The sequence below is a fragment of the Neopelma chrysocephalum genome, unplaced genomic scaffold (assembly GCF_003984885.1).
Source record: "Neopelma chrysocephalum unplaced genomic scaffold, ASM398488v2 Primary Assembly neopelma1_22b, whole genome shotgun sequence".
In the NCBI taxonomy this organism is placed as follows: domain Eukaryota; kingdom Metazoa; phylum Chordata; class Aves; order Passeriformes; family Pipridae; genus Neopelma; species Neopelma chrysocephalum.
This window is the reverse complement of record NW_020897690.1, coordinates 30,592,853-30,617,144: the sequence shown is the minus strand read 5'-3', so window position 1 is coordinate 30,617,144 and position 24,292 is coordinate 30,592,853. Positions and strand designations below refer to the sequence as shown.

General features: G+C 37.5%; 1 protein-coding gene across 4 annotated transcripts in view; it reads right to left on the bottom strand.

Moving 5' to 3' along the window:
- The window catches only part of EXOC2 (exocyst complex component 2), a 125,734-nt gene extending 102,799 nt beyond the window's left edge, over window positions 1–22,935 (bottom strand). For 2 of the 4 annotated variants that reach the window (XM_027682698.1, XM_027682726.1), the window contains exons 1-4: window positions 22,822–22,935; window positions 8,712–8,867; window positions 3,931–4,107; window positions 2,398–2,524 (exon numbers count right to left, since the gene is read on the bottom strand). In XM_027682698.1, coding sequence (XP_027538499.1) covers window positions 2,398–2,524; window positions 3,931–4,107; window positions 8,712–8,829 — 422 coding nt within the window. In that variant the 5' untranslated portion in view covers window positions 8,830–8,867; window positions 22,822–22,935. Of the gene's footprint in view, window positions 1–2,397; window positions 2,525–3,930; window positions 4,108–8,711; window positions 8,868–11,818; window positions 11,949–22,002; window positions 22,136–22,821 lie in introns of those variants that run through there. The other 2 variants (XM_027682707.1, XM_027682717.1) reach the window with 2 other exon arrangements.
- Window positions 22,936–24,292: the final 1,357 nt, after the last annotated feature.

Here is a 24,292-nt window from a genome sequence, read left to right as displayed (position 1 = left end):
AAATAAATACCTCATAGCACACACACAACAGGCACTAAGTTACAGCAATGCCAAAAATCCCTTATCTGATTGGATCAGTTCTGTGTTTTAAAAGATGAATGAACAACTGCTAGGAAGGCAGGAGAACAAATGCTTGTGAACACTGTTTTACAAATACATTTGTGACTTTAATAATCAGCAAGTTCACATTGCATTATGATTTAAATTATTTTTTTATTTAGCAACTGAGATTCTTAGTTGCATGACACAAGAACTGCAATTAAGTTTTGGAAAATATGAAGAAATTATCAGCCAGAAATTATGTATACTTACAACTTGTCAAACCTGCAGGCTGAAAGATGATGGCCTGCACATTGTGTGTACATATAATGTTTAAAATATCTTGACTATGTAAAAAAAAGTCAGGAGGATGAGTCTATATCCATAGTTCTTTCTTTGCATTCTTGCAACATTTGAATACAAAAAGAGAATTCCAGTGCATATTTTGAGCATACATGTTACTCCTACAATATATCTAAAGGCAGTTTTGTAATTATTAATAAAACTTGTTAGATCCCCTATTATCTATTTCCCTTAATTCACAGTTCAACCCTTTTGTACACTTAAATCCCAGTCACTCCCAATTAAAAGAACAAGTTATCTTGACTTAAATCCCAGATAAAATATTGAAAAATATGTTGTTTGAGGAGTATAGGATTAAAGTAGAGAAAAATAGTCTTAATGTCAGCCAGTCACAATTGCTTCTGACAATGTTTGAGAACATATTATATGAGTTTTGAGATTAAGTGCTTCATTGAAAAAGTAACCAGACAAAATTAATATATCATCATTTTAAAGGAGACTTGCTACCATAAGATAGATTAAAACTTACTTACATACAATAGAATACATCAGATGGATTAAGGAACTAACTACAAAAAAACCCTCAAAAACTAAACAAATCCATGGAGAAGCAAATCTGAGGACATTTGTAGGTAAAGTTTCACTAAGGCCCATATCACCTTTTTAACAGGATTTAACAGATTTATCACCAATAATTTTTTATAAATAGTTGGTAAAAACATTAGGAAGAAAGACTGTCATCTGGACTGAGAAGACAGACTTGTCAAGGAAGCAACAAACACAAGAATATGGTCAAATGCAAGAAGATAAAGCTAGAATAAAGGATTCCAGAGAGTTGTTACAGAACAATGAGCAACCATACCAGCAGCAAAAGCAGCAACTCAAGAGGATCACCTAACAAACTACTCACTGTTTATTGCCAGTGCAGCATTGTGGTAAAAAAAGCATTATTATGGGGTTTTTAATTTACAGACAAGGCAAGGAGAGTTAAGGAGTGACAGGAAATCTTCTAGTAAGATGTCGGAATATTGTCCACAGTCCTAAGGTCCATATTTTATCAGAGTTTGGAAAACTGAAGAACATGAAACAAGTACCTGTCATAAGTTATATCAGAGGCTAGAGAAAAATAGTAACAAAGAGACAAAATCTTCGGCTTGTTGAAAAAAAAGTGGGTTAGTAGTTTGAAAAGAAAGAAAAATACATATTCAAACTAGGAGAGAAATGCATAGCCAGAGGTTGGAAGGTAAAGATGGGTCCACTGGAAATCACATTGAGATTTTGGCAAAGTGCAACTTTCCCACCAGAACAAGGTAACAATGGACAGTGCAGATTTTCTTCAACACACTACCCCCCACAAACAGAGTATTCTGCAGTAATAGTTTACTTTTAAATAACCTGTGGTTTTGGTAGAGCTGGTATCTTAATCAAAAGAAATATTATTCCTAATGCTATTTCTAGGAGTCAGACAGATTTGGAGCCCTAAGAGTGTCCCATTTAAACCCCCCTAATTCCATTTATCATTCAATATAAAGTTTCTATTTTAGAATACAAATGACATAAATTCCACCATACTTAAGAACAAAAGTAAAGAAGACTGTGGGTTGGAAAACAGTATTAATATTACAGTAAAATAAACTAGCTGATGTAGCATAATAAATCACATTTTACAATTTTAGCAACAGATAGCAATCTAAACATCCTTAAAAGCCCCGTGAAACTCAAATGCAACAGTAGGTATTCCATAGCTACAATGTATAAATCTGAGGCCTCGGGTTATTTACCAATCCTTAAAATCTAAACATCACTGGGGTTCAGTATATCAGTCTTTTAGATTATCTACAGCTCTAATTGATGATTCAAAATAGAGGATTATGAAGCAGGATACTGTGTGCACTAACAACTCCTTTCAGTTCAAAATAGCATACCAACAGCTAATAGATGTATGCATTTTTAAAACTTTCCCTGCCCTGTAAAGCATTAAACTTTTCTGGAATTCACAAAGGCACATATAGAGAAAACCACTAAAAAAGTGGATTAAAGGTATTTGGTACTCACTTGTCTATCTCAATACCAAGAGGATTAGCTGGACGTAGGGACAAGGGGGGAATCCCTTTGTTCCTGTCAGTGCGCATGTCATAATAGTTCATTTCATCCACCCAGACAGCAGACTGATCCAAGATACCTAGAGAAAACAAAGTGCAGATCCTTAAAACAACAAGGGCGGTCCAGCACCATCAACCTCTAACATACTGAATTAATTTCAAAAATCCTGATAAATATAAAATGCATGCCTAGGTAATATATTGGAAGATACATGGCAAAACAACCTGGATGCAATTATGCTAAATTATTTTATTACAGCTGCTGAAAATGTATTCATGGCTGAGCATCAAACATTATCCTCTTGCAGACTGCACAGGAACATTTTCCTGATCACAGAGTATTAGTATTTTCATTCCTGCAGGTCTTTTGGTGTCTGTTCAAACCTTGTCATTTACTACTTTCATCCCTTACCTGGAAGTCTTCTTATTTGCATATTTTAGGGGTTTGGTGCCATGCATTATCCAAAAGGTGAGTACGCAAGTGAACTTTGGCCACAGGTCAAGATAGATGACTCAAAGGACGCAGAACTGACTTTGTTTCCAAAGCCTTAGCACAGACAAAGCAAAAAGGTGAGGCACAGGAGGTCTTGGACCTCAGCTGAAAATGAAGCCAGCCATACTCTTGGCCTTGCCCTCCTTTAATATACCCATCATATACTCAACACCAGAAATTACTCAATCCCTACACTTACCTGTTTTTTAAAATATAAATTCTCCTCTCCCATCACCAAAAGCTTCACTGTGTAACATTTGCACTTGATTCACCTTTCTATTATTAAGATCTTAGCGCAGCTTGGGAGAAATTAAGTGTTATATGTCACTAAACTACTGAGAACAAAAGCCTAAATTAATTCTTGTGGGAACTCCTGCCTTAGAAAAGATAACTATCCAACTTCATCAATGAGGGGTCCTGAAAGAGACATTTCAAATCCAGAGGGTATTTAGACTGGATTCTAGATTAAGTAGAGGTCCTAGACTGCTTGGCAACACCATTTCAGTGGTTAAGCATCTCAGGAAAAATACTTAAGACTTTCCGTCTTGCAGGATGGTTTGAATTACAAATAAGAAACAGCACTGATGACTCAACTTTCTTTAAATGATTAACTGTCAGCTCAGGATTTAGGTGTAAAGTTCATGAGTTGGTTTGTATTTTGAATTTATCCAGTACACTACTTAAGAGTAATTACTGGATCTGTCATTACATTTTTTAACATTTAGAAGTTTAGTGCTACTCCTTGCAGAAAAATGAAGGGCTACTTTTCATTAGTCATTGAGGGTTTTATCAGGATTTTGAGAAAGGATTAATTTACATATACCATGACTTTATCTCTACATATATGTGGACATTTTATTGATATACTCTGTTTTCTAGACAACAGAAAATCATCCTGAGGCGGATTCATTGCAAACACACATTTTATATAAAGAGACAGTCATATATTTGTTTAGCAAAGAAAATAGATGTGGATTTGAACAAGAAATATACCTATTTTCTCAGGTCTAAGTAGTTTGAAGGAAACAGTTGAAGTTCCTTTGCCACCAGACTTTGTAGTAACAATAATGTCTCCCTTGTCATTTTTATTCTGTCCAACTCGACACACAATTTTACTGGCAGACATCCATTCAGCAGTTAGCAGACAGTTGTGTCCACAGATTGTTAAACCTAGGAAAAAGAAAAAAAAAATAAATACTCTACTGTGAATAGAAGTATCTTTTGAAATTCTGTAATGCAAATACATTTATGGTGCTTCATGTATTTATAGAAATATATGACTCTTCACCAGCCCCCTACAGTCAATTACAGTCAAGGTGTCACAAATAAATTTTTCAGATGTTCCCTAGGTGACTTCAGGTCTTTTGTCCCAGTGACACTTCATGTGTCACATGCAGCACTCCTTGGAATTTATTTCAATCTCTTCTATCAGTTGTGGGTTACTGTGACTTTTACTTCATATAGTACAATAGATTTTTCTGTTTGCAAGACACTAGAGAACTGCGGTTCAGTACTGTGTTTCTGTGAAACTTCCATCAGAACTGCTTGCAACAAATGTTTCTTAAGTTCAGTCTACATGACTTTGCAAAAAAAAAAAAAAAAGACACTGCAACATATTCACAATGAACAATGTTTCTTCAGCCTTACTTATTTAGTAGTACTTTTGTGGACACAGAATGGTTCTTTGGTCAAAGTAGTATTGACAAATATTCTGCCCCAATCTCTTCTGTACAAAATCCACGATGCAAGACTGATTCTGATGAATAAACTGCCCTGGTTATATGAAAGAATAATTGGGTAGTGTTCATCTATTCCCTCTTCTATACTCTCTCACAACAGAACCAAAAATGACAAACTATGAAATATGTGGAAGTCTTTTCTCATAGGTAGAGACTGTGGTATACTAAAACTTGTCAAGTTTTAGTGTTTAAAAACACCTCTTAAACACTTAAAAGTCAAGGTACACCTTAATAAAAGATCCAAGGCTTCCTGAGATTTTATGTCAAATCAGTTTGGTCAATTCAACCAATCAATCTGACTGGTTCTGGTCAGATCAGGACTCTGTTTGCTGGAATAGATTGATCATTTTCTCAGATCTAGAACAACAATTTCCATATTCCTAACTGGAGTTTTGCTGTCCTGAAAAACTGGCAAGATTCTAATTTCTATAGTACTGATTTGGAGAACACCTTCATTAAGTTCATCTTAAATAACACCCCTACCTAGGAACATTTTGCCTTATGTCCAAAAGCACAAGGCTGTACTAGAGTGTTGGCTGTACTGGAGTACATATTAGTCAAGCACAGCAGTTCCTCCCTGTTGGCTTGGGTTTTGTTTTTAATTTCTAGAAAGCTCTGACCAATTTAAAAAATACTTACAGACAGAAAAGGGTCAGCATATGTGGCTCAGTACCAAAGCTTCACACTTACTTTTTCTCACAATTTAAGCCTCCGACATGACACAGCAGACAAATTTGGCAGTTTTCATGGTTGTCAGACATAAAAATGTCTTATTCACTGCCAAAAACTATTTTGAAAGTGAAATCCAAAAAATAAAAACCAGACAGGCATCGAAACTTATTACAACTGAAATTAATTTTACTTGAGCAAGGGCAGCAGATTTGTTACTTAAAAGATGCCTGAATAAAGTGGGGGGAGAGGTGCAAAATTGGATACAGATACACAAAAAGAAGCCTTAACATGAAAAAATATTTTGGTTGTTTATTTGCAAAATTTTAACCAGTCAGGTTTTAGTTTTCACAGGGGAAGGAAAAAAAAACCATATATTTATGATGCATGGGTTTGAACCTTGTGTTATATTACTAAATCTTTTCTGGTTTTATGCTAGCATCTTCTCTAAAGGCAAAAAGATTGTGGTAGGGACCAAGACTAACTAGAAGACTTTGCCCAAACCATTCATAAAGAGGTTTTCACCCTAGAATTTCAAAGGTTTGAAGTCATGCTTAAATTAAGTAAATCAAGAACTAAGCTATAGCAAATTTTTGATCAGCTGCTTTGAAGATCCTTGAATCAATTATTTTCTACTCATTGGAAGTTCCAAAAGCTCTCAAGAGAATAAGACCACAAGATCCAACACTTCTGAAATGGCAGGAAAGAGACTTGGCCTGTATCTAAAAAATGCAACAGAAAGTTAAGTCTCTATTAACATTTTATATACCACACTAAATATAGTAATGGCACAATTTCTAGAGCAAATAAAGAGATATTGGGGGAGAAGTTTTGATAGTACAGGTATGACATTTCTTTCTCCAAAAAGAAAAAACTTCCCTTTAAATAAAACTTAATTTGAACCTGTCGCATGGTACAAACGCCTTTGAGAACATCATACTTGGGTTCTAGCTTTCACGTGCCTTTCAATAAACGGGCATAAGTAATTCTCTTATTGACACTTTCCAATTTTGGTTAAGCTTATATATGGACAATTTTACAAATATATTTACAAACTGCAAATGTCTTAAAAGACAAACTAAACCTTGAAAACACAAATGTTACAGCAATCTCTTGGATTTTATTTTTTGTACCATGACCTATAGAGTTACAAATAAAAAGTTTATTTGGTTTCAAAGATACAAAGAGATTACTAGAAGGCATTCTCTTAAATGAAACAAAAAGCATGTTCTTCTAATATGAGATACTCTGTTTATATATAGAAAAAAAGTTTCTTGCTTTTCATTTTACTCTAATGCACCTCAAACTTTATAAACTTTATAAAAATCTCACTCAAACTCTCTTAACTCTCATGCCTACAAAGTCTCACTTTTGCAAGTATTTCCACTCAAGTTACAGGGAATATTCACATCCCTAATTTAACCATTAAAAGAAATCTATACGTGTCTTGGACCTTAGGCACTTACTGGGGAAAGCTGACAATTGAGCTAATGAAAAAAATAAGGCAATCCATTACTTATTTTTACCTCAAAGCATAAAATTATTAGCAACTATGTGTTCCTATTGTTACTCTGAAGGAAATACAGGAAATATAAGAAGTTGATCAGCTGTAATACTGTTCAGGAGACGTCCTCCTTCCAAGAACCTAGCACTGATAATTTCTAGAGGATCATATCAATGAACTAATGAGGTTGCTGAATACACAAGAAATACACAAATATACAAGAAATATACTCACCTCAAACATCATCAGTTATTTGAAGATTTCTCAATAAAGATTCATTAGTGTACCACAACTTCATCTAGCAGCTCAGGAAAATACTACTTCCCTTTTTGAGAGACAGCAAACTGAAGTGAAGTGGAAAACTGTAGTAGCTTATGCTTGGCCATAAAGCTCATTGTGGTGGCCATGAATGGAATTTGTGAATCTCCATTTACAGTCATGAAACGAAATATTTTTTCTAGCAAAGCCAAACAAAATTCCAATGGACTTCAGAGGAGTCATGATTCCACAACAAATTAGACAAATTGTCTCTAACATGACTACTAAAGTACACATATGCATAACTTACAAAAGAAATAGGGGAAATTCCTGTAGTTATAGTTAATTTCGATTTCAGGAAGATTTTACAAAGCCCTTCTTGAAAGGCTTATGAAAATTAAGCAGCTATAGGATATGAACTTTGAATGGGTAAACAGCTCATTAACACAGACACAGGGTTACGGTAAAGGGTGTGTTTTGACTGAGGAAAGTTTCCACAGGATATATGCTGGGATCACTTATGTTCACTATATTCATAAATTACAAGATAAAAAGGTTATAAAGTTTGCTGATGATATTACCAAAAAAAAACGTGGAATAGAACTTACAAGACTGAGTGGATGCACTATAATGTAGATGCTATACAACAGCTAAAATTCAATAAACAAAGACATGATGCACACAGGCAAAACCTTAAATTCACAGATGACAGGCTCAAATTGACTTCTAACCCTCAAGCATTACATCATGGAACTATAGTAGGCAGAACAACAAAAAACATTAGTTTGATACTTAGTGGAAGTTATATGGAAAACAGAAACCTATGGAAGAAATACAAAACAAAAGTGAAAGTACAATATTATGCCACAGTGCCTTCATATCCTGAACACTGCATGTACTCAAGATGATGGTATCGAAACCAAGAGAGATTCACCGAAGAGCAACAAGAAGGGCCAAAGATACATGCAGAAAATTTAAATAAGCCAACATGTTTCAGCTGGAAATGAGGCAACAGAGCAGTAATGAACAAACTCTGTACAGTCAGGAGAATTAGAGAAAACATCTTGCTCCCTCTTGCAATAATGAAGTTAACATGTTAAAATCAAAACAGCATGGAAAGAAGAACCATGGAAATGGTTCTTCAAATAATGTGTAGCTGAATCACTGAACCCGCTTTGTCCTAACTGTTGCAGATGCACAAACCGACTTCACACTAATTCAAGGAATAGCAACCCTATAGTGACTTTCTCAATACATTGAAAACACTTCTGGTAGGAAAGTTTCCATGCAGAGATTCTCAATGTCTGGGAAAGTAACAAAGGTCCATCATATTACATCCACCCTCTTCTAGTACACTCCAATAAGCATTCACTCTTAGTGTTCATGCTCAGAACAGGATGTTGAGTCAAGTTAAAGGTTCATCTAGCAAGTCTGATTAGTTACACACTGGGCAGCACCCTTGAATTTCTGGATTCAGGCACGTATTTGTGTAAAGGACATTTCTCCTACCATCCAACACAGATTCTACCATGCAAAAAAGATTATCTCTACTCATATCCAAAATGTTACATTCTTCAGTATCAAGAGGTTTCTTTTCAACTCACCTATGAGGTCTGTAGGCCCAGTCCCCAAATTTTCTCCTCTTATTGTCACTTTTGTCCATGAGATGCCTTCATTGGGAGAGATGCCAGTTACAAGTGGGGGCTGCCGTGCTCGAGACATGACGTCTATTTAGTTTCTGAAATCTGAGCTGATTTTATCTGTTCAGCAAGAAATAATAAATTAAAAATCCAATAGTTATATTACGTAAAAAAAGTTATTAAAAACCTTTCAATCTCTTCTTCTAAAATGGTAGGGAAACATAAATGTGAATATGGAACACCACTCTCAAAGCCTTTTTCTGCCACATAGTTATAAAACAATAAAAATAACTACACCCTCTTTGCATTTCCTTTTTTATAAATTAAATATAGCTCTAGTTCTGAACTACAAAGAAAAAGTATATTCAGAAAAATATGAAACATTTCAAAATTCTTAATGAAACTCTATACACACTCCAAATTACTTATGTCAGAATTCAAATGAATCTATTCAAATCTCTATTTGAAAGTATTATATTCCTTAAAAAGATTAGAATTGCTAAGCTAAGCTAAGTAATAGACTATTTGGATAACTTCTCCATCAAAATTAGACATACTGGCCTAGACAGTTCCATGTGAAGAAGTCCCCAGCACTTATTTGTATAAAATGTCAACATTTACATAAATTGAGAAAATTAAAACATGACTTACAGACATTACACTAGCACAGATCACCAACAAAACAAGTAATATCCTAACAGGTCAACAAAAATGTACATAAAATCACTGAAAAACCATTTCCAGAAGACTATTCCTTTGCACCTGAAATTAGGAGTCAACTCAAACCAGTTTAATTGGCTCTGTCATACAAACACCAATATGGAACACGTTATTCTGCCTACATTTAGTTTACTATGCAATTCATCACAAATTCCTACAGCTTATTAGCAGCTTCCTTTGTGCAGCTCTGCAGCTATAAAGCAGCTGTAAGAAGCTGATGAGTATAATCTGAAGCATGTTAGCTTCCACTAACTTCTCCATTTTTACAATACTTACTAAATATCATCAGTATTCCAAAACCCCAGTTACACATATAGAACACTTTAGTGTAAACAATTTTTAAAGTTCAGGTTGGTAAAAAAGCCAAGCCTCAAAAGGCTTCTCTTATCGTTATTTTGAATTGAGATGTATTTTCTATTTTTACTTGCAAACGGTCAATTCCATGAAACCTAGAAACTCTGTAAATCATCCCTAACAATAAACTGCAGTACAGTTGCAGTTTCCAAGCATCCACAGTCAGGAAATACTAGAATTGAGTAAGACATATTTGTTTCAGCTGCTTCTGCATATAAAAAATAAATTCATTGTACCAACGTACACCATGCTTCTACACAACCTCCTCAAATTTTTCAGCGTTACTAGCTAGATTTGACATGTGAATCAAAGAAGCTCCCACAGACTGGTTTCTTTCTGCACATTCCAAAGTTGGAATGCACACTGAAAATGAAGATGGAAATTGAAAAGGCAGGAATCAGCAGGAAGATCTCATGGTGAAAGTAATCAAGTAATGCCACCAGAACAGTATCCTGTCTCTGTCTGTCTATACCATGGGTGCATCACAGGTCACTTAAAACAAAACTGCACAATTTTATTGACACAACTTCAGAGTCCACAGCCACACCTGAAGTCAGTGTGAAATGCACTCTGAATACAGGGAATACTGCACAATGATCTGAAATACTGAGGTCCTAAATAACGACCTCAATTCTATAATTACATCTGATCTGAAATGTGTTTTTCAGTTTCACAGACTTACAATAAGAATGCTATCATGCTCAAACCTATTTTTGAAGACAAATTCATCAATATAGAAAAGGTATCTAGATATTCTGAACATAACAGAACTATTAATACCTTCAGAGAACTTTTAAGACTACCTTTGAAGTGTGCAATTAATAAGATACGCAAATTCATGTGAAACAAGCAAGAACATAACAAGTTGCAGTATGTCAGCCAGGTCCAGTACATGAAGGAAGTCTGGTAAGAGCTCATGATAACATACATGATGTAGGTCTGGTTTGGTTTTCTATTTTTAAGCAGCAAACCTCATATTTCTTGACTGGTTGCCTTCATAACATTACAAACTACATTATGTGTTTAATAAAGCATTAGTTTCTCTGTTTTTTTGCAAACAACAAATGGATGAAAAAGGAATTAAGTTATACAGTATTGTATAACTTATTGTCTTATATGTAGAATACTGGAAATTCATTTTACATGAATCCAACATGAGACTAGAGAAACCAGCAGTCAACACGCAGTTTATAACATTGTAGGTAGAATAGCACTGAAGGAGAGGACTGTATCAGCAGATTACAAAGAAATCAGCTGACAGTCTTATCCAGCTACAGAAGAGAAAGCTGTGCTCCGTGCTTGTGCCCTACTCCTGTTTCTTTCCCAGCACTGGCTTTTTGCCCTCCTTGCACAGAGACAGTCTCCGTCTCACTTCAAAACTGAGGCCAGGTTCTAGTCTTGCAGACAAACTGCTTCCTGCCTCTATCCTGTTGATTCTCCCTCTGACTTTTTATCTGTAAGTTAAAGCAGGGAGGGAGAGGGGTGGTACTATTCCATTCTCCTTTCAAATCCAGACACCTTGGTAATTCGTCTTCTTTACCTCCCCGTTTCCTATTCCAAGCTGCCTTATCAAAGTAGCCCATCTACACTACTATTGATCCACTTCCTTGCCACAGGTGAAAATTCAAGACCCCATCTTCTGTCAACATTCCTAATCCTGGCATCATAAGGCTTGCCCAGCTTTCATCTGTGCTGCATTCAAAACTACATTACCGCAGCATCACTGGACAAAACAATGGGCAGCACAATAGAAATAAGCTTCCCAGTTCTCATTGCTAAACCTAATACCACCCAGAGGAATCAGAACACAAAATTGCAAGGGAAGTCTTGTTTATTCCTATACAAGATGCGTATGCACAGAAGCTCAGACCTTTCTGCATTTTCCAGTTTCCAGTTTCCTTTGGAGTCCTGTGCAAAGGGGATGTCAGAGAAGAATCAAATGTCTAATTTTATCAAGAGGGAGGAGAACAAACTCCATCTATTCCTCATAATCTTACCTATGTAGTTTTCTGAGCTTTTCTCACAGATTCTCAGCAGTCCTTGAAGATATACAACAGCAGTAAAGGAACAGTGGTGCTGTGTCCTCACATGCACATCTAATCACCTTCTGCAGGAAGCAGCATCTGTCTAGATACCAGTAGATCAACATAAAGCACCCATTTTACTTTTGAGCAATTTTTTGGTAAAGATTTATGTAGAATAATAATCAGTAATAGAGATGTAAAAAGGCCATCTTCAGGAACTTCAGGTAATATGCAGAGGAAGAAACCTCGAGGGAAACAAGTAAAATAGGAGTTACTGTGGTATTATTTGGTTGACTCCTCTCCCCCCAAAACATTATATAGATCCCTTGTATTGCATCTATTGTCTCTTTCAAAATACCTAAGCACACAGGTAATTGGCTTGTTTCAATACCAAAACTCAAAAGTAATATTACAACATATTGTTCCAGACTTCAGAAATTGGCACTAGATCCCCCTTCATGATGAGCTAAATAAATGTAATAAAAATGCTGAGCCTCCTGAGATCTAATATTTCTTCCAAAGTATTTCCATGCTTACTGCAGAATTGCTTTAAAATACCTCACTGGAATGAGAATACTACAGTAAATCTCAACACATTACAAAAGCACTATAGCACTGACATGTTCTATTATTATTATTATTTTCAAACAGCAATTGCTTTCATTTATTTCAAAAAGTAAGTAAAGGAAATCTTTGGAATATGTCATTATTATAAATATCAAACAAATGCATGGAGCCTTCAATTAATTTAGAATATTTCTTCTCCTTATGACAAACATGTCAATAGTCAAAATGACTGAACTGCCTATTGGGAAGCCTCGCCAGTGTACTACTACTGTGTCCCAAAAGCAAGTTTCGAAATTTGTTTAAAAATATTTAAAGCAAAGATAAAAAAAAAAACAACCACCAATTACTTTTTCATTTCGTAAAACAACACAACCACCTAATTACAAGCTTTTGTTGCAATTCTATATGTTGCCCTAAAACATAAAATCTATTTTTACAAATATATATTACGCATAAAATAATATTAGAAAAAAGCAGCCCTCTTCCTGAAAGACTGCTTCTCATACAGACTAGGGGAGATTGCATAGACAGTTTTCTCTACAAGATATTTCCTCTGAGGAGTCAGGCTCACTGAAGAAGTGTCAACAAGACATTTTTTTGCAATGGACAATCTTCTTCTACGCTAACCAAGGTCTCTTTCCCTCTTTTTTCCTCCCCATTTTTTAGACTTCATTTCCTCACAGTATCTCCCCAACAGTTTAACATGGATGGCATCTGTTTGACTGCTTCCATGATCTTGTCCCTACTGTTATTCTGTCATAATTCTTGCTATGAATGTGCAAAGAGTTAGAAAGCCTCCGCAAAGACCACCTACTACAAGGCCATCCTGAAAAATGCCTTTCATAAACATAATTTTTGTCTTTACATGAGCTTCTTAAATAAACTGTCCTCTCACAAAGGTTTGGTAAAAAAACCCAACAATATCCAGACAATTGTAAGCATTACAAGTTTGCTAAAGAGAGGACACCTTCCCTCTTTATCCTAAGAGAAGCCCCTTTAAAAACAAATAATGAAGCAATGAAACATGGTCCAATATAAGTGAAAGCACAAGTCTAGTTCTTTTTTTGACTTTTGTAAGCCTTCAGTTTAAAGTTGGTTTAAAATAAGAGTTCTGAAATTTCCACATTCAACTTTCAATGGTGAACAGAGAAGAAACACAAAGTAAAATGCCAATAGCTACCATATCTGTTCTGTAAAGCAAAGTACTGCTTACCATTCTGGAAGTATCACCAGAATACTAAATAAATGAAAAACAAAAATTCAGGATTGAAGCATTGGCTGGTAAGTTCAAATCCCAAAGGAAAACTACAAACATCATGAAGGCATGGAACTTTGGAAGGTGAGTAACAATCTGGTGCCACCTTACAAATTTCACCAGGGAAATTTTAGGGAAAATTAGCAGTTGAATTGTTTTAAAATGGAGTTTCTGACTTCTAAAACAAGGATAGTTCCAGTGACTGGAAATTCAGCTAAGTTTTCAGTAGTACTCTGTCACAGACACTGAACCTAAAGGATTCTCTCAGAGGAAGGCAGACTCAAGGACAATGCAAGCGCCACAGTCATCTAGCAAAGGGAATCAAAGCTGTCAAGAAGGGATGGAAGTAGAAGCCAATTTCTCATCATTGAGGAAGTCTAAGCTACAAGCAAGCATGCAAGTCTTCACATAGCAACTATTTGTTCTCAGTCACAGGTATGTAACTATACAATATAAAAAAATTTTGAGGCAGGAACAGCAAAGCATCACCCAAGTGCAAATCACAGTATGCCTCAGGTGTTGCTGTTTACTTTTAAAAGAAAACCAATCTGAAACCAATAGGTGAGTTACTCTTAGCACACTAACATCACAGCATTAAATAATTTCCAAACTAAAAGATCTGTGAAATGCCTTTTTAAACAAGCAATAAATACTCAGATTCCAGAACATAGGTGATGGATTTTTCACCTTAAACTACACAAACTTGTGCTTCTAATAAGTAAATTGAATAATTTGTTCTCACTAGAAAACCTGCAGAGTCCCCTGAGAACATTATGACAGAATCAGTGACGGGACATGGCAAATGACCCCAAGAAGGATGACAACGCAAAATGTTTCCTATATGTTTGTACTCAAAACCATTACAAACTGAAGAAAAACACTATTGCAACCTTTTCTGTGCTTTATCTTCCCAACAACATAAATTCAGACAGACAATCTACATAAACCAAGAATTAAAAGCATCCAAAAAGCAGCACTGTGAAAATAACTGACATTTATTAACCCCTCTGGAGATCTTCAGTGCCCTAGAATTTCCACAGCCTTCAACACTGCATTAATAATATAAAGTCCATTCCTGCAAGCCTGCCAGAAAAGACTGGGAAGTGAATAAGCTAAACAATGCTGAAATTCCAAGTGATATTAAGAATCTATGCATGTTTATTTAAATAATAAAAGACTTGTCAATTTAAACAAGAAGTGCTCACGAATCTTACATTTAGGGGGAAAGAAACTCTTCAAAACACCACTAAGCTACTTATAATGAAAAGATGAACAAACATAAAAAAGTGGGTAATTTCACTGTCACACAGAAAAAACAAAGGCTCATTTGTCTTGCCCTGTCATATCCGGTGTGTTGATTCAAGCCAATATTAACACTGACAAACATGTTAACTTACAGGACAACGCTACATGCCAAAAATCCGTCTCAGTTTGGGAGGATGTGCGAGTTTTGCGACAGAAAGGGCAAATGATGAAAAAAAAAAATCCTTGCAGTATTAAATGACATAATATGACACCCTTTGCTTTTTGAAAGGGCTCCTGAATTTTCCTACCAGCCACAAAGTGTGTACTAGAGATTCTAGTTTTAGGGTAGCCAAGCAATGAGCACAGCAGTTTTGCTTTCACATTAGCCATACTGATATATTCCCTCGGTATCTCAGAGGTCCTGCTTTCCATAACCCAGCCAGGTACATCTTCATGGTGATGTATCTTGACAAAGTGAAAGCAAAATAATCACAGCACTCAGCGATGCCATTAACATTTCTGAGTCACAAGGGATTAAAAGGCTTGGACTTGAGGCAGATGCTTCGAGAGCCCTGGCAGAGGAGTTCAGCCTGGGCTGCAGCTGCGAGGGATTGACACCGCTCACGGTGGAACCCGGCTCAGGAGAAACTCCGGGCACAGTTCCGGCATCCGAAATAAATTAAAGTAAACAGTGTTGCTCTCTCTCATCCACCCTGTTAGCAGCCTCTCGGTTGAGCTGGAGACCACACACCCAGACCACACAGCACCAGCTGAACTCACTCGCACGCAACATCTAGAAGCTGTCACTCTGCTGAGGTACGAGGAGGAAAAGAGGGGGGCCGGAGTGCGAGAGTGTGTGTGTGTTTAGAAAAGCTGCTTGCTCTCTCCTCCTACCATTACAGCTGGTTATGTTTTGTGTGGTTGGGAAGGAGGGAAAGAAGGGAGGGATAAAAAAGGACCTATAAACCTCACTAAGAAAACATACTAGTCTTGGCCTTTTGTAGTAATGATTTGCACTCCTCCTGTACTAGTTTAGTAGCTGATGAAGGGCTAACAAAGCATCCATTTAACATCAATTAACCTTCTATCTATCACATGTCAAAAAAAAAAAAAATCTAGACTAGCATAAATCCATTTCCTTGTACATATTAAATGACAGCACCCTGTCAGTTACAATGTACAACATACCTATATATTGATCTATGTTTACATCAGGAGTTTTGAGATATTTATTTATTTGGAGCGGGAGAGATTCCCCACAAAGAACAATCAACCACACAAATGCCCCTATGACATCAAAACGTTGATTTTTTTCCACAAACATTCCATTGTAAAATGAAATTTTGTTCATTAGTATCATACACTGTAAACAACCTGAAGGAAGTTAATGAGCCAACATAGAACACTGAGTTTGTAACTCATCAGCAAGAAGTAAAAATAGCAAACCACTAAAAATAGATTAAAAGGAACAATAACCTATAATACATATGAACAAAGACTTTTAAAATGGGGGGGTTTCTTTTAGTTCAGAAGATCATTTCATCTGCCAATTATATCACCTGTTCAAACAGAAAAAGCTGAATAAGTTTGAAGACTTATAAAATCTATTTTAGTTAGTCTACTTTAAAAAAAGATTTCCTTCCCCCTGCTCTGCTACCATGAACACACATACCTCCTCCATCAAACTCACCAGCACACAAATTTAATTTAATATATACACAGTCTGGGCAGCCCAGAACCACAATCACATTTTCACTTCAGTTCAAAATCTTTTTACCTAAGTGACAATGACAATCTCCAAGTGCCACTATTAAACAAAACCATCAATACTACAATAACCCAAACAGCCCTATAAACTTGGATTAAGATGTTTTCGTTTGGGAAAGCTTCAAGAAAAAATTCAAAAAAAATATTTCACCTTATCAAATACATTATCAAAAAAGTTCGCTTTAAAGTTCTGTAACTTCACAGTGAAAATAAATTATTCCCCCAATTTATTAATTATGTCAACATGCTGGTTTATACCAGTTCTTGAATGAACACTTTTGCTGGTATATTCAATGTTACAGCACCTATTCATTACCAACACTCAAGTCAAACCAATTTAAGTTTTCTGAACATCTGTTTGGTCATACTGAATTGGCTAGAAAAAGGCAATAGCATAGAAGAAAATATAATTAAAGGAAGCCTGAACACAGATGTTTCTCCCCAAAATTTCCTCTACTTCCATTGTAAATTATATTACAAATCCCCAGAAATTAATTCATCTCCTTGGGTAAAAGCTTCTGTATTTATTACGTGACACATCACTATAATCCAGCAACGTTTTGAAGAAAAGCCCTAAACACGTATATATAAACATATATGTAAAAAAAAGTCAACTCAGTTTTATACAAAACCATATCACAGATGGTCATAAATCTCCCATTCATTTCTAAATTCTCACAATGCACATGTCTTCCTACATCTGCTTCTACCTCCAACATTCAGCAAAGTTTGCTTCATCCAGAAGTCATTATCCTTACTGTCCTCCAGTTAAGCCATTAATTCCTCTTTTGTTCTAAAGTTATTCATAATTTTCTGTACATCATTACAGTTAATAGGAAAATGGTAAAGAATCTTAATACCCTCATCATCCCTCAATCTTCTGTTATTCACAGGCAGAAATTTGAAAACAATACTTCAAGCATCAAAACCTTTCAAATATGTTTATTCAAATGCATTCTGAAATATCCAGAAGTTCAGAAAAATAAACTAAATAAATCCCGAAGGGATGAAAATTTTTTTTTCTAGAGAAAAGAAACAAGACACCACAGATTTTTTTCTAAGCCCTATAACTACACACAATATTCTTTATAAAAACCACTGTAATTACACAGTTCATATGGTTGAAGTTTTAACTTGGGTGCTTATAGGTAGGACTGCAACACTAAATTTAACATCTGCCATGGGATTTTTTTGGCAGTTCCTTTTTTTTCAAAAGTATTTAAAAGATGAGATGTGCACTTGTGTTACTGAGATTCCTGTATTATTCATTTTCTCTCCTAAACACCTCTTTCTGGCCTCTGCTGAGAGAAGTACTCAAACAATATGCTATAGAATGCTTCTCAATTCACATGATCAAACACACACTCAAGTCTTGCCCTGACAGACTCTGTGCACAGGTATTTTTCTAACAAAAGCCTGCTGTTGCCTTACATACTCTAAGTCTTCATTTCCACTCATGCACCTAAAATCCCTTCTCCTGTATGGAGCTATCATGCTTTTAGAGCAGTGAAGCTGTCTTTTGAGAAACAGAAGCTCCCATGCCTTCTCTTCTAATGAAAAGGAAACATAAGAGAACTCATTGGCTATATACACAGTTTCTTAACTTTTTTCCAAATATCCAATGTGCAGTTGCAAAAAGCAGGGTACACCTGTTAAAACCATAGTGAGATTCGAAATGTCACAAGACTCACAGAATTCTTACATATAAAACTGAAAGTAATTGCTTTTTTAATTGAGACATTTTATGGGTATCTCAAAAAAAATCAATTTAGTTTGTCCTCAATACAAAAGCAGGCATTTAAAAAGGAATTTTTGCTCAGCATAAACCTAAATCTTTAATTAATACAGGCTTTTTTACGAACGTCAAAATACAGGCTACATTACTTTTGAGTTATCCACAAAGTCAAAGAAAAAAAATACAAGTCCAAATATACCTAAACCCCCCTGATTTATATTGTAATCTGATCCACAGACACTTTTACACTGCCAGAGACCCCACTGGTTCCTGCACAATATAGCCTAAGGTCTGCCTTTGAGAATTAAACTAGAAATCTGGGAATCTGCAGTTCCCTTAAGGTCAAGTGAAAACCAGACCCATTAAGGACTTGGTGTCTCAGAAATTTTGTTTTCCTTAAAAACAAACCAAACAAAATTAAAAAGGAAAGACAGGCTTTCACACTCATCACCAGATGCAATCACAGTATCTTCTAATGAAAATGCTGAACATACTGTCTGCAGAATAACAACCTCTGTTGATAAAAAAAGGCTACACAGCCCAATTTATTTTGGGAGAAAAAGCACTAAATGCTTCCATAACAATACACAAAGTACCATTCCAAAGAATTTCTCCATAGGAGGGAGGAGAAGTGTTTGGTTTGGTGCTGTTTAAAATACTAAATACGTAGTTTACCTTTCCTTATGCAAAGCCCATAACATGGCGATCACAATGAATAGTTATTGTCAGGCTTGTCTCTCATTACTCAGTTTCTGGGAAAACTGCATGCTTCAGGTTTGTTGTTTTTTTTCCCCCCTCCAGGAGATCACAAAAACGAGTTCTCCCTCCTGCCTTTCCCTTCTCCTCTAACTTTTGACAGAGAGAAAAATCCAACCGCTTTGGAACTGAAATGCTGAGTGAAATTCCAGAAAATAATTTCCAGGGTAAGCTACAAAAATTTTAATCAGCTAGATTTTTGAACTCATACTTTGCAAGCTGTACACACAGACCTTTGCTTTTATGTTCAGCACAGAAGATGAAACATCAATCTGACATGACCGCTATACATGTGCTGTCTAATCATCCCTCATCCTCCAAGCACCTTTACAAACAAGATTCCCTCCATTATCAAACACCATATTTCTCCCCTGGGAAAAGTAATTTGAAAGACAATGTTGCACAGCCCAGATTTACAGAATGTAGGTGGTCCAAGACAGAAGGTCAAAGTTAAGCTGAAGAGCTAACATCTGACTTCTGCTAAAAGATAGTAATTTAGCTGTTTTCATATTTTGAACCTTCAGCTTACTTTTAAGCAGAGCAGTAGATTTCACTGTCTGAAAAACTCACATAGAAAATAAAGTCACTGTAACACGTACAGTCTTCTGAGTACTATTTTTCAGTCCATGCTTGTAAAATGAAGTACTACTTATTTCTCCTGCGCAACGTTTTCTTTGCCTGTTTGCTTAAGTAAATAGTGATCTATGGGTATTTAAAGTACATGCAGGTAGTCTTCGTCTGTGCTTCACAGGCTTTTGTCCTGCAGTACAAAGCTCTAACTGTAGATTATTTCACTGAGACTTTCCACAGCTGTCAAAATTCGTGTTTTTAAGAACATCGTTTATATTCAGTCTTCTGTCACTATCCTATTGAGATAACTACTTCTTTCTTTTCATATTCTTTTTCGGTTTTGGCTGGTTTGTTTTTTTTTTTAAATTAAGTAGGAAAGCCGAAAAGCACAGAATAAACAGAATTAAAATAACTCAAAACTGATGTTTAAAGTACAGTGCTTAAGACTTACTGAATTTACAGCTAAATGTACATTGAAAGAAATTGATTAAGTACAGTTTAACATAATGTATCTAGAAGTTTTCATCACTAAAAGAGGTCACTGCCACTGCCTCTGTCTCTTTAGTCAACCTACTTATTTCGCTTTAGTCCAGCTTCTCTGGGAAGAGCAGCATAATAAAGAAAGGACTGTATCAGTGGATAGAGTTTCTTTCTAATAAGACCTCAGGAAAACAATTGGTGGATTACATATTTTAATGCCTGTTTTTCCCTCAAATCTTCTCAATAACTAGCAAAAAACCCTCGCTCATACTCACAAGAAATCCTACAATTAAAAAGAAAATCTGAATACTGCAGATTCAAAACCACTTAGTGAACAATACCTTTTGTACTTAAGACGAAACAGTTTCTTCATATAACAATATCCACTGCTCCAAGGGTAAGGTGATAAATAATTTACTTTAAAGACTTATTTTTTTATTTTTTTTTTTTAATGTTCATGACTCAGAACTTTACATGGTTGGGTTTTTTCAGAATTCATTTGAAATATTCATTACCTTAGACTGCTATTCAGCTCCAAAATACGATAAAGCAATTATAGGATTAAAAAACCCCACAACTATCAAGTCTGTAAAAATATTGTAATTTATTGAACAAAGGCCATAAAAACACAAGACAACTTTAGATTTTGTTTGAAAAAAATCCAGCATAAGTTCGATGGATAACATGCTTTTAATTGAACAGTTTCACCTCTGACACATCCTAAAAAAGTTATGTTTTCCATAGAGAAAACATTCTTACCATTACAACTTAAAATAAGTTACACTCAGTTAAGTCATACCAGTATAATGAAAATAACTGCATCTGTTTTAAGTGATGTTTCAGACAACAGAAATCTCATCTAAGTAAAAACATTGTTGTCCAAGGAGTGGGCATAAATCACAAAAACTGTAAACTAAGCTATCCATGGGAAAGAAATCAGCAGCAGGACGTGCCTTTTGCTGCTTCTTGCTGGGTTAGTGCAAGCTGTGATAAGATGCTATCAAAATAGGGAAGCAAGAATTACAGAGCTTTCCTTCTTCAGCTGAGCAAAGGTAAAGGAAGAAAACAGACCTGTTTTCCTAAGCTATAAGTTTGTTTATTCGCAAACCTTTAACTGTTTCAATAACTTCAGCAAAAGCAAAAACAAACCAAAGTTTATAGTAATGAAATGCGCAGAAATCACTAAAGGAGAAAAGAGACTGTTTACTTGTTTTAAGAATGCTCGAAAAGCCTGGAAAGTTGAAATAAGATTACAATATTAAACTAAACTTTAAATAATGAATATTTGGAGTTTACATTTAATCTAATGTTCTGTCATATCTAGAATGGCTTAATATTTCACTGGCTTTTGATTCAAAACTTTTGAGCCTATGGCTAGAAGCTGTTAACCCACAACAAGCAAGCAAATTGCAGAAAATAAACAAAAAGAGGAGAAAAAAAAGTGAGGAAAAGCTGACAGTGTAAGAAGGATGACTATGTTGAAAATGAAAAAATCCCTTTTGGAAACAAGATCATCCCAAATTTCAGCTCTCTACCCCTTGCTAAGAGATCATTTTCAAGTTCCTAATTAGGATATAGAAGGAGCAAGGAGGAAAGACATTTGGCCATCCAGCTCATGGACCCTTCTGGACCGCAAGGCAAATGAGGGAAAAATATAGAACTGGGCAGGAAGGAAAAAAAAAATTAAGTCACAGAAAAGTGTAATACTTCCAGGTAGACCTGAATGAAAACAACCATCTCTCAACATGTATATGTTATTTCGATTCCTTCCATATTTCTTACCCTGGTACTTTCCTACTGCACTCGCCTAAGTACCCCCTGGTTTTTGGGGAGTTGTGTCTGAAACTTGACGGTACCACTAAATGCGAAAAAAAAAAAAAATTAAAACCCAATCAGTCCTGCAAATAACCAGTTTTTCAGACCTCACTTCTCCCTGCCCCCCGTTTCCCCTACTCCCTCATCCAGCACACCCACGGTTCACTGGTGTGAACTCGACCATCTCGGAGAGGTTGGCCTCGATGATCCCTGAGGTCTTTTCCAACCTAATGGATTCTGTGACTTCAGACAGCCCCAGACCAGCCCCGTGTCCCGGAGCAGCGGGCGGGCCCAGAAGCTCCCACCAGGCCCTGGCAGCCATGAGGAACAGAGGCAAAGCCCATGGAGCTGCTGCTGCCGGGACCGACCGCTGGCAGCCGCCGTCCCCCAGCGGGGCATCGTGTGCCCCCCGCGGGGGTCGCAGGTGACGGGAATCCCCCCGCCCTGTACTGTCCCCGGCCTCCTGCCAGGGCGTTGAGGAAGGACGGGAAAGCTGCTGCAGCCGGGAAGCCACCAGGGTACGGCTGGAGACCAGCGACGCCTCCCGCACCCCAACAGCCACCGCCGACAGCTCTGTCCCCCCCGGAGCCGGGGCGGGGACGCGGCGCTCGACCCCGCCCGGGGAGCGGAAGGCAGGGGGAGGCCAAAGGGAGGGAGAAAAAGGGAGGCCTCCGCCCGGGGAAGTGGTGGTGGGGGGTAAGGATCTGGAGGTGCCCCGCGGCGCGGGGCGGGGGAAGCGGGGCGGGGGAAGCGGGGCGGGGGCCGGGGCCGGGGCCGGTCACTCACCGCCCGCCGCCGCCGCGATCGCGTCCGGCACCTGCGCCCGGCACCGACAGGCGCCGCCAGCCGCCGCCAGAGCACATCGATGGAGCGCGGAGCGATGGAGGCGGGGGAAGCCGCTCCCGCCCCCTTGGAAGCCTCCAAAATCCCGCCCCCTGGAGGCCCCATCTCCTCAAAAATCCCGCTCCCCCCCCCTCGGTCGCTCGTGCTCTACCTCCGTTTTTCTTTCGTGCCCTCGAGCGGGGTGTCCTAGAGGCGTCGGCCGTTCTGGGGTTGGTCCCCTCGTGGATGAGGAGAAACAGGAAAAAATTAAAACATGATAATAACAGCGTTGACAACAGCTAGGGAAAACGACAACAGGACCCCGGGGGAATGGCCTGAAGTTGTGTCAGGGGAGGTTTAGGTTGGATATTAGAAAATGGTTCTTCATTCCAGAAGGTGATTGGGCGCTGGAACAGGTTCCCCGGGGAAGTGGTCACAGCACCAACCTGCCAGAGCTCAAGAAGCATTTGGACAACACTCTTAAGCACATGGTGTTATTCTTGGTAATGTACTGAGCAGGGTGAAGAGATGGACTTCAATGATCCTTGTGGATGGGTCCCTTCCAACTCAGGATGTTCTGTAATTCTGCGAACAACGACAATAAATGATAATAAAACCACCCCCTAGCACTGTCCCTGCGGGCAGAAACTCACCCAGAAGCAGCGTGGGCACCCCAGTGCTGGGGCTGCCCAGGGAGGTCATGGAGTCTCCCTCTCCGGAGACATTCCAAACCCACCTGGATACGTTCCTGTGTCACCTGCTCTAGGTGACCTTGCCTTGGCAGGGGGTTGGACTAGGTGATTTCCAGAGGTCCCTTCCAACCCTAAATGTTCTGTGATTCTGTGAGGGGAGGGCCTGGGGGTGCTACTGCTGTGGGTGGCAGAAGGAAGGGTGGCAGAGAAAGGCGCAGGCACAAGCAAGCGGGCAGTGCTACCAGTGCCCAGTAATGCAAATCCTTCCTCCTTTTCCTGTGAAATAGTAAAAATGTTTCTTAACAAACCTGCTGTCTGTCTGGGAGGCCTCTGAACACATGTTCTTTTCCTTATATAAAGGGTCAAGAGATCTGCTTTTTCACTTTTTGCTAGCATTGATTGATATTCAGTTGCAAAAGCCAAGTTCAGATAAAATCTTACTGGGAAGGAGAGGAAAAGCAATGAGAAGGAAAAAACACTGAAGAATCCATTCCTCAGTTTTGCCAAATCCAACCCAAACCAAAACAGTAGGGGGAAAACAAATTACCTTTCATAAAACCATCATGGCTAGGCTTCGCGAACGAAGATTTGGGAAGGGCTCTACCCACGTTTGTTGCAAGCGCATTGGTGGCTAAAAAGGCCAATACGAGATAGACATGTCCAGTTGCAAAAGACACAGCAGAAAGACTCCTTAGGTGGTATATTCTGCAAGGCTTGATTCTTTCTGCATTGCCTTTTCTCTA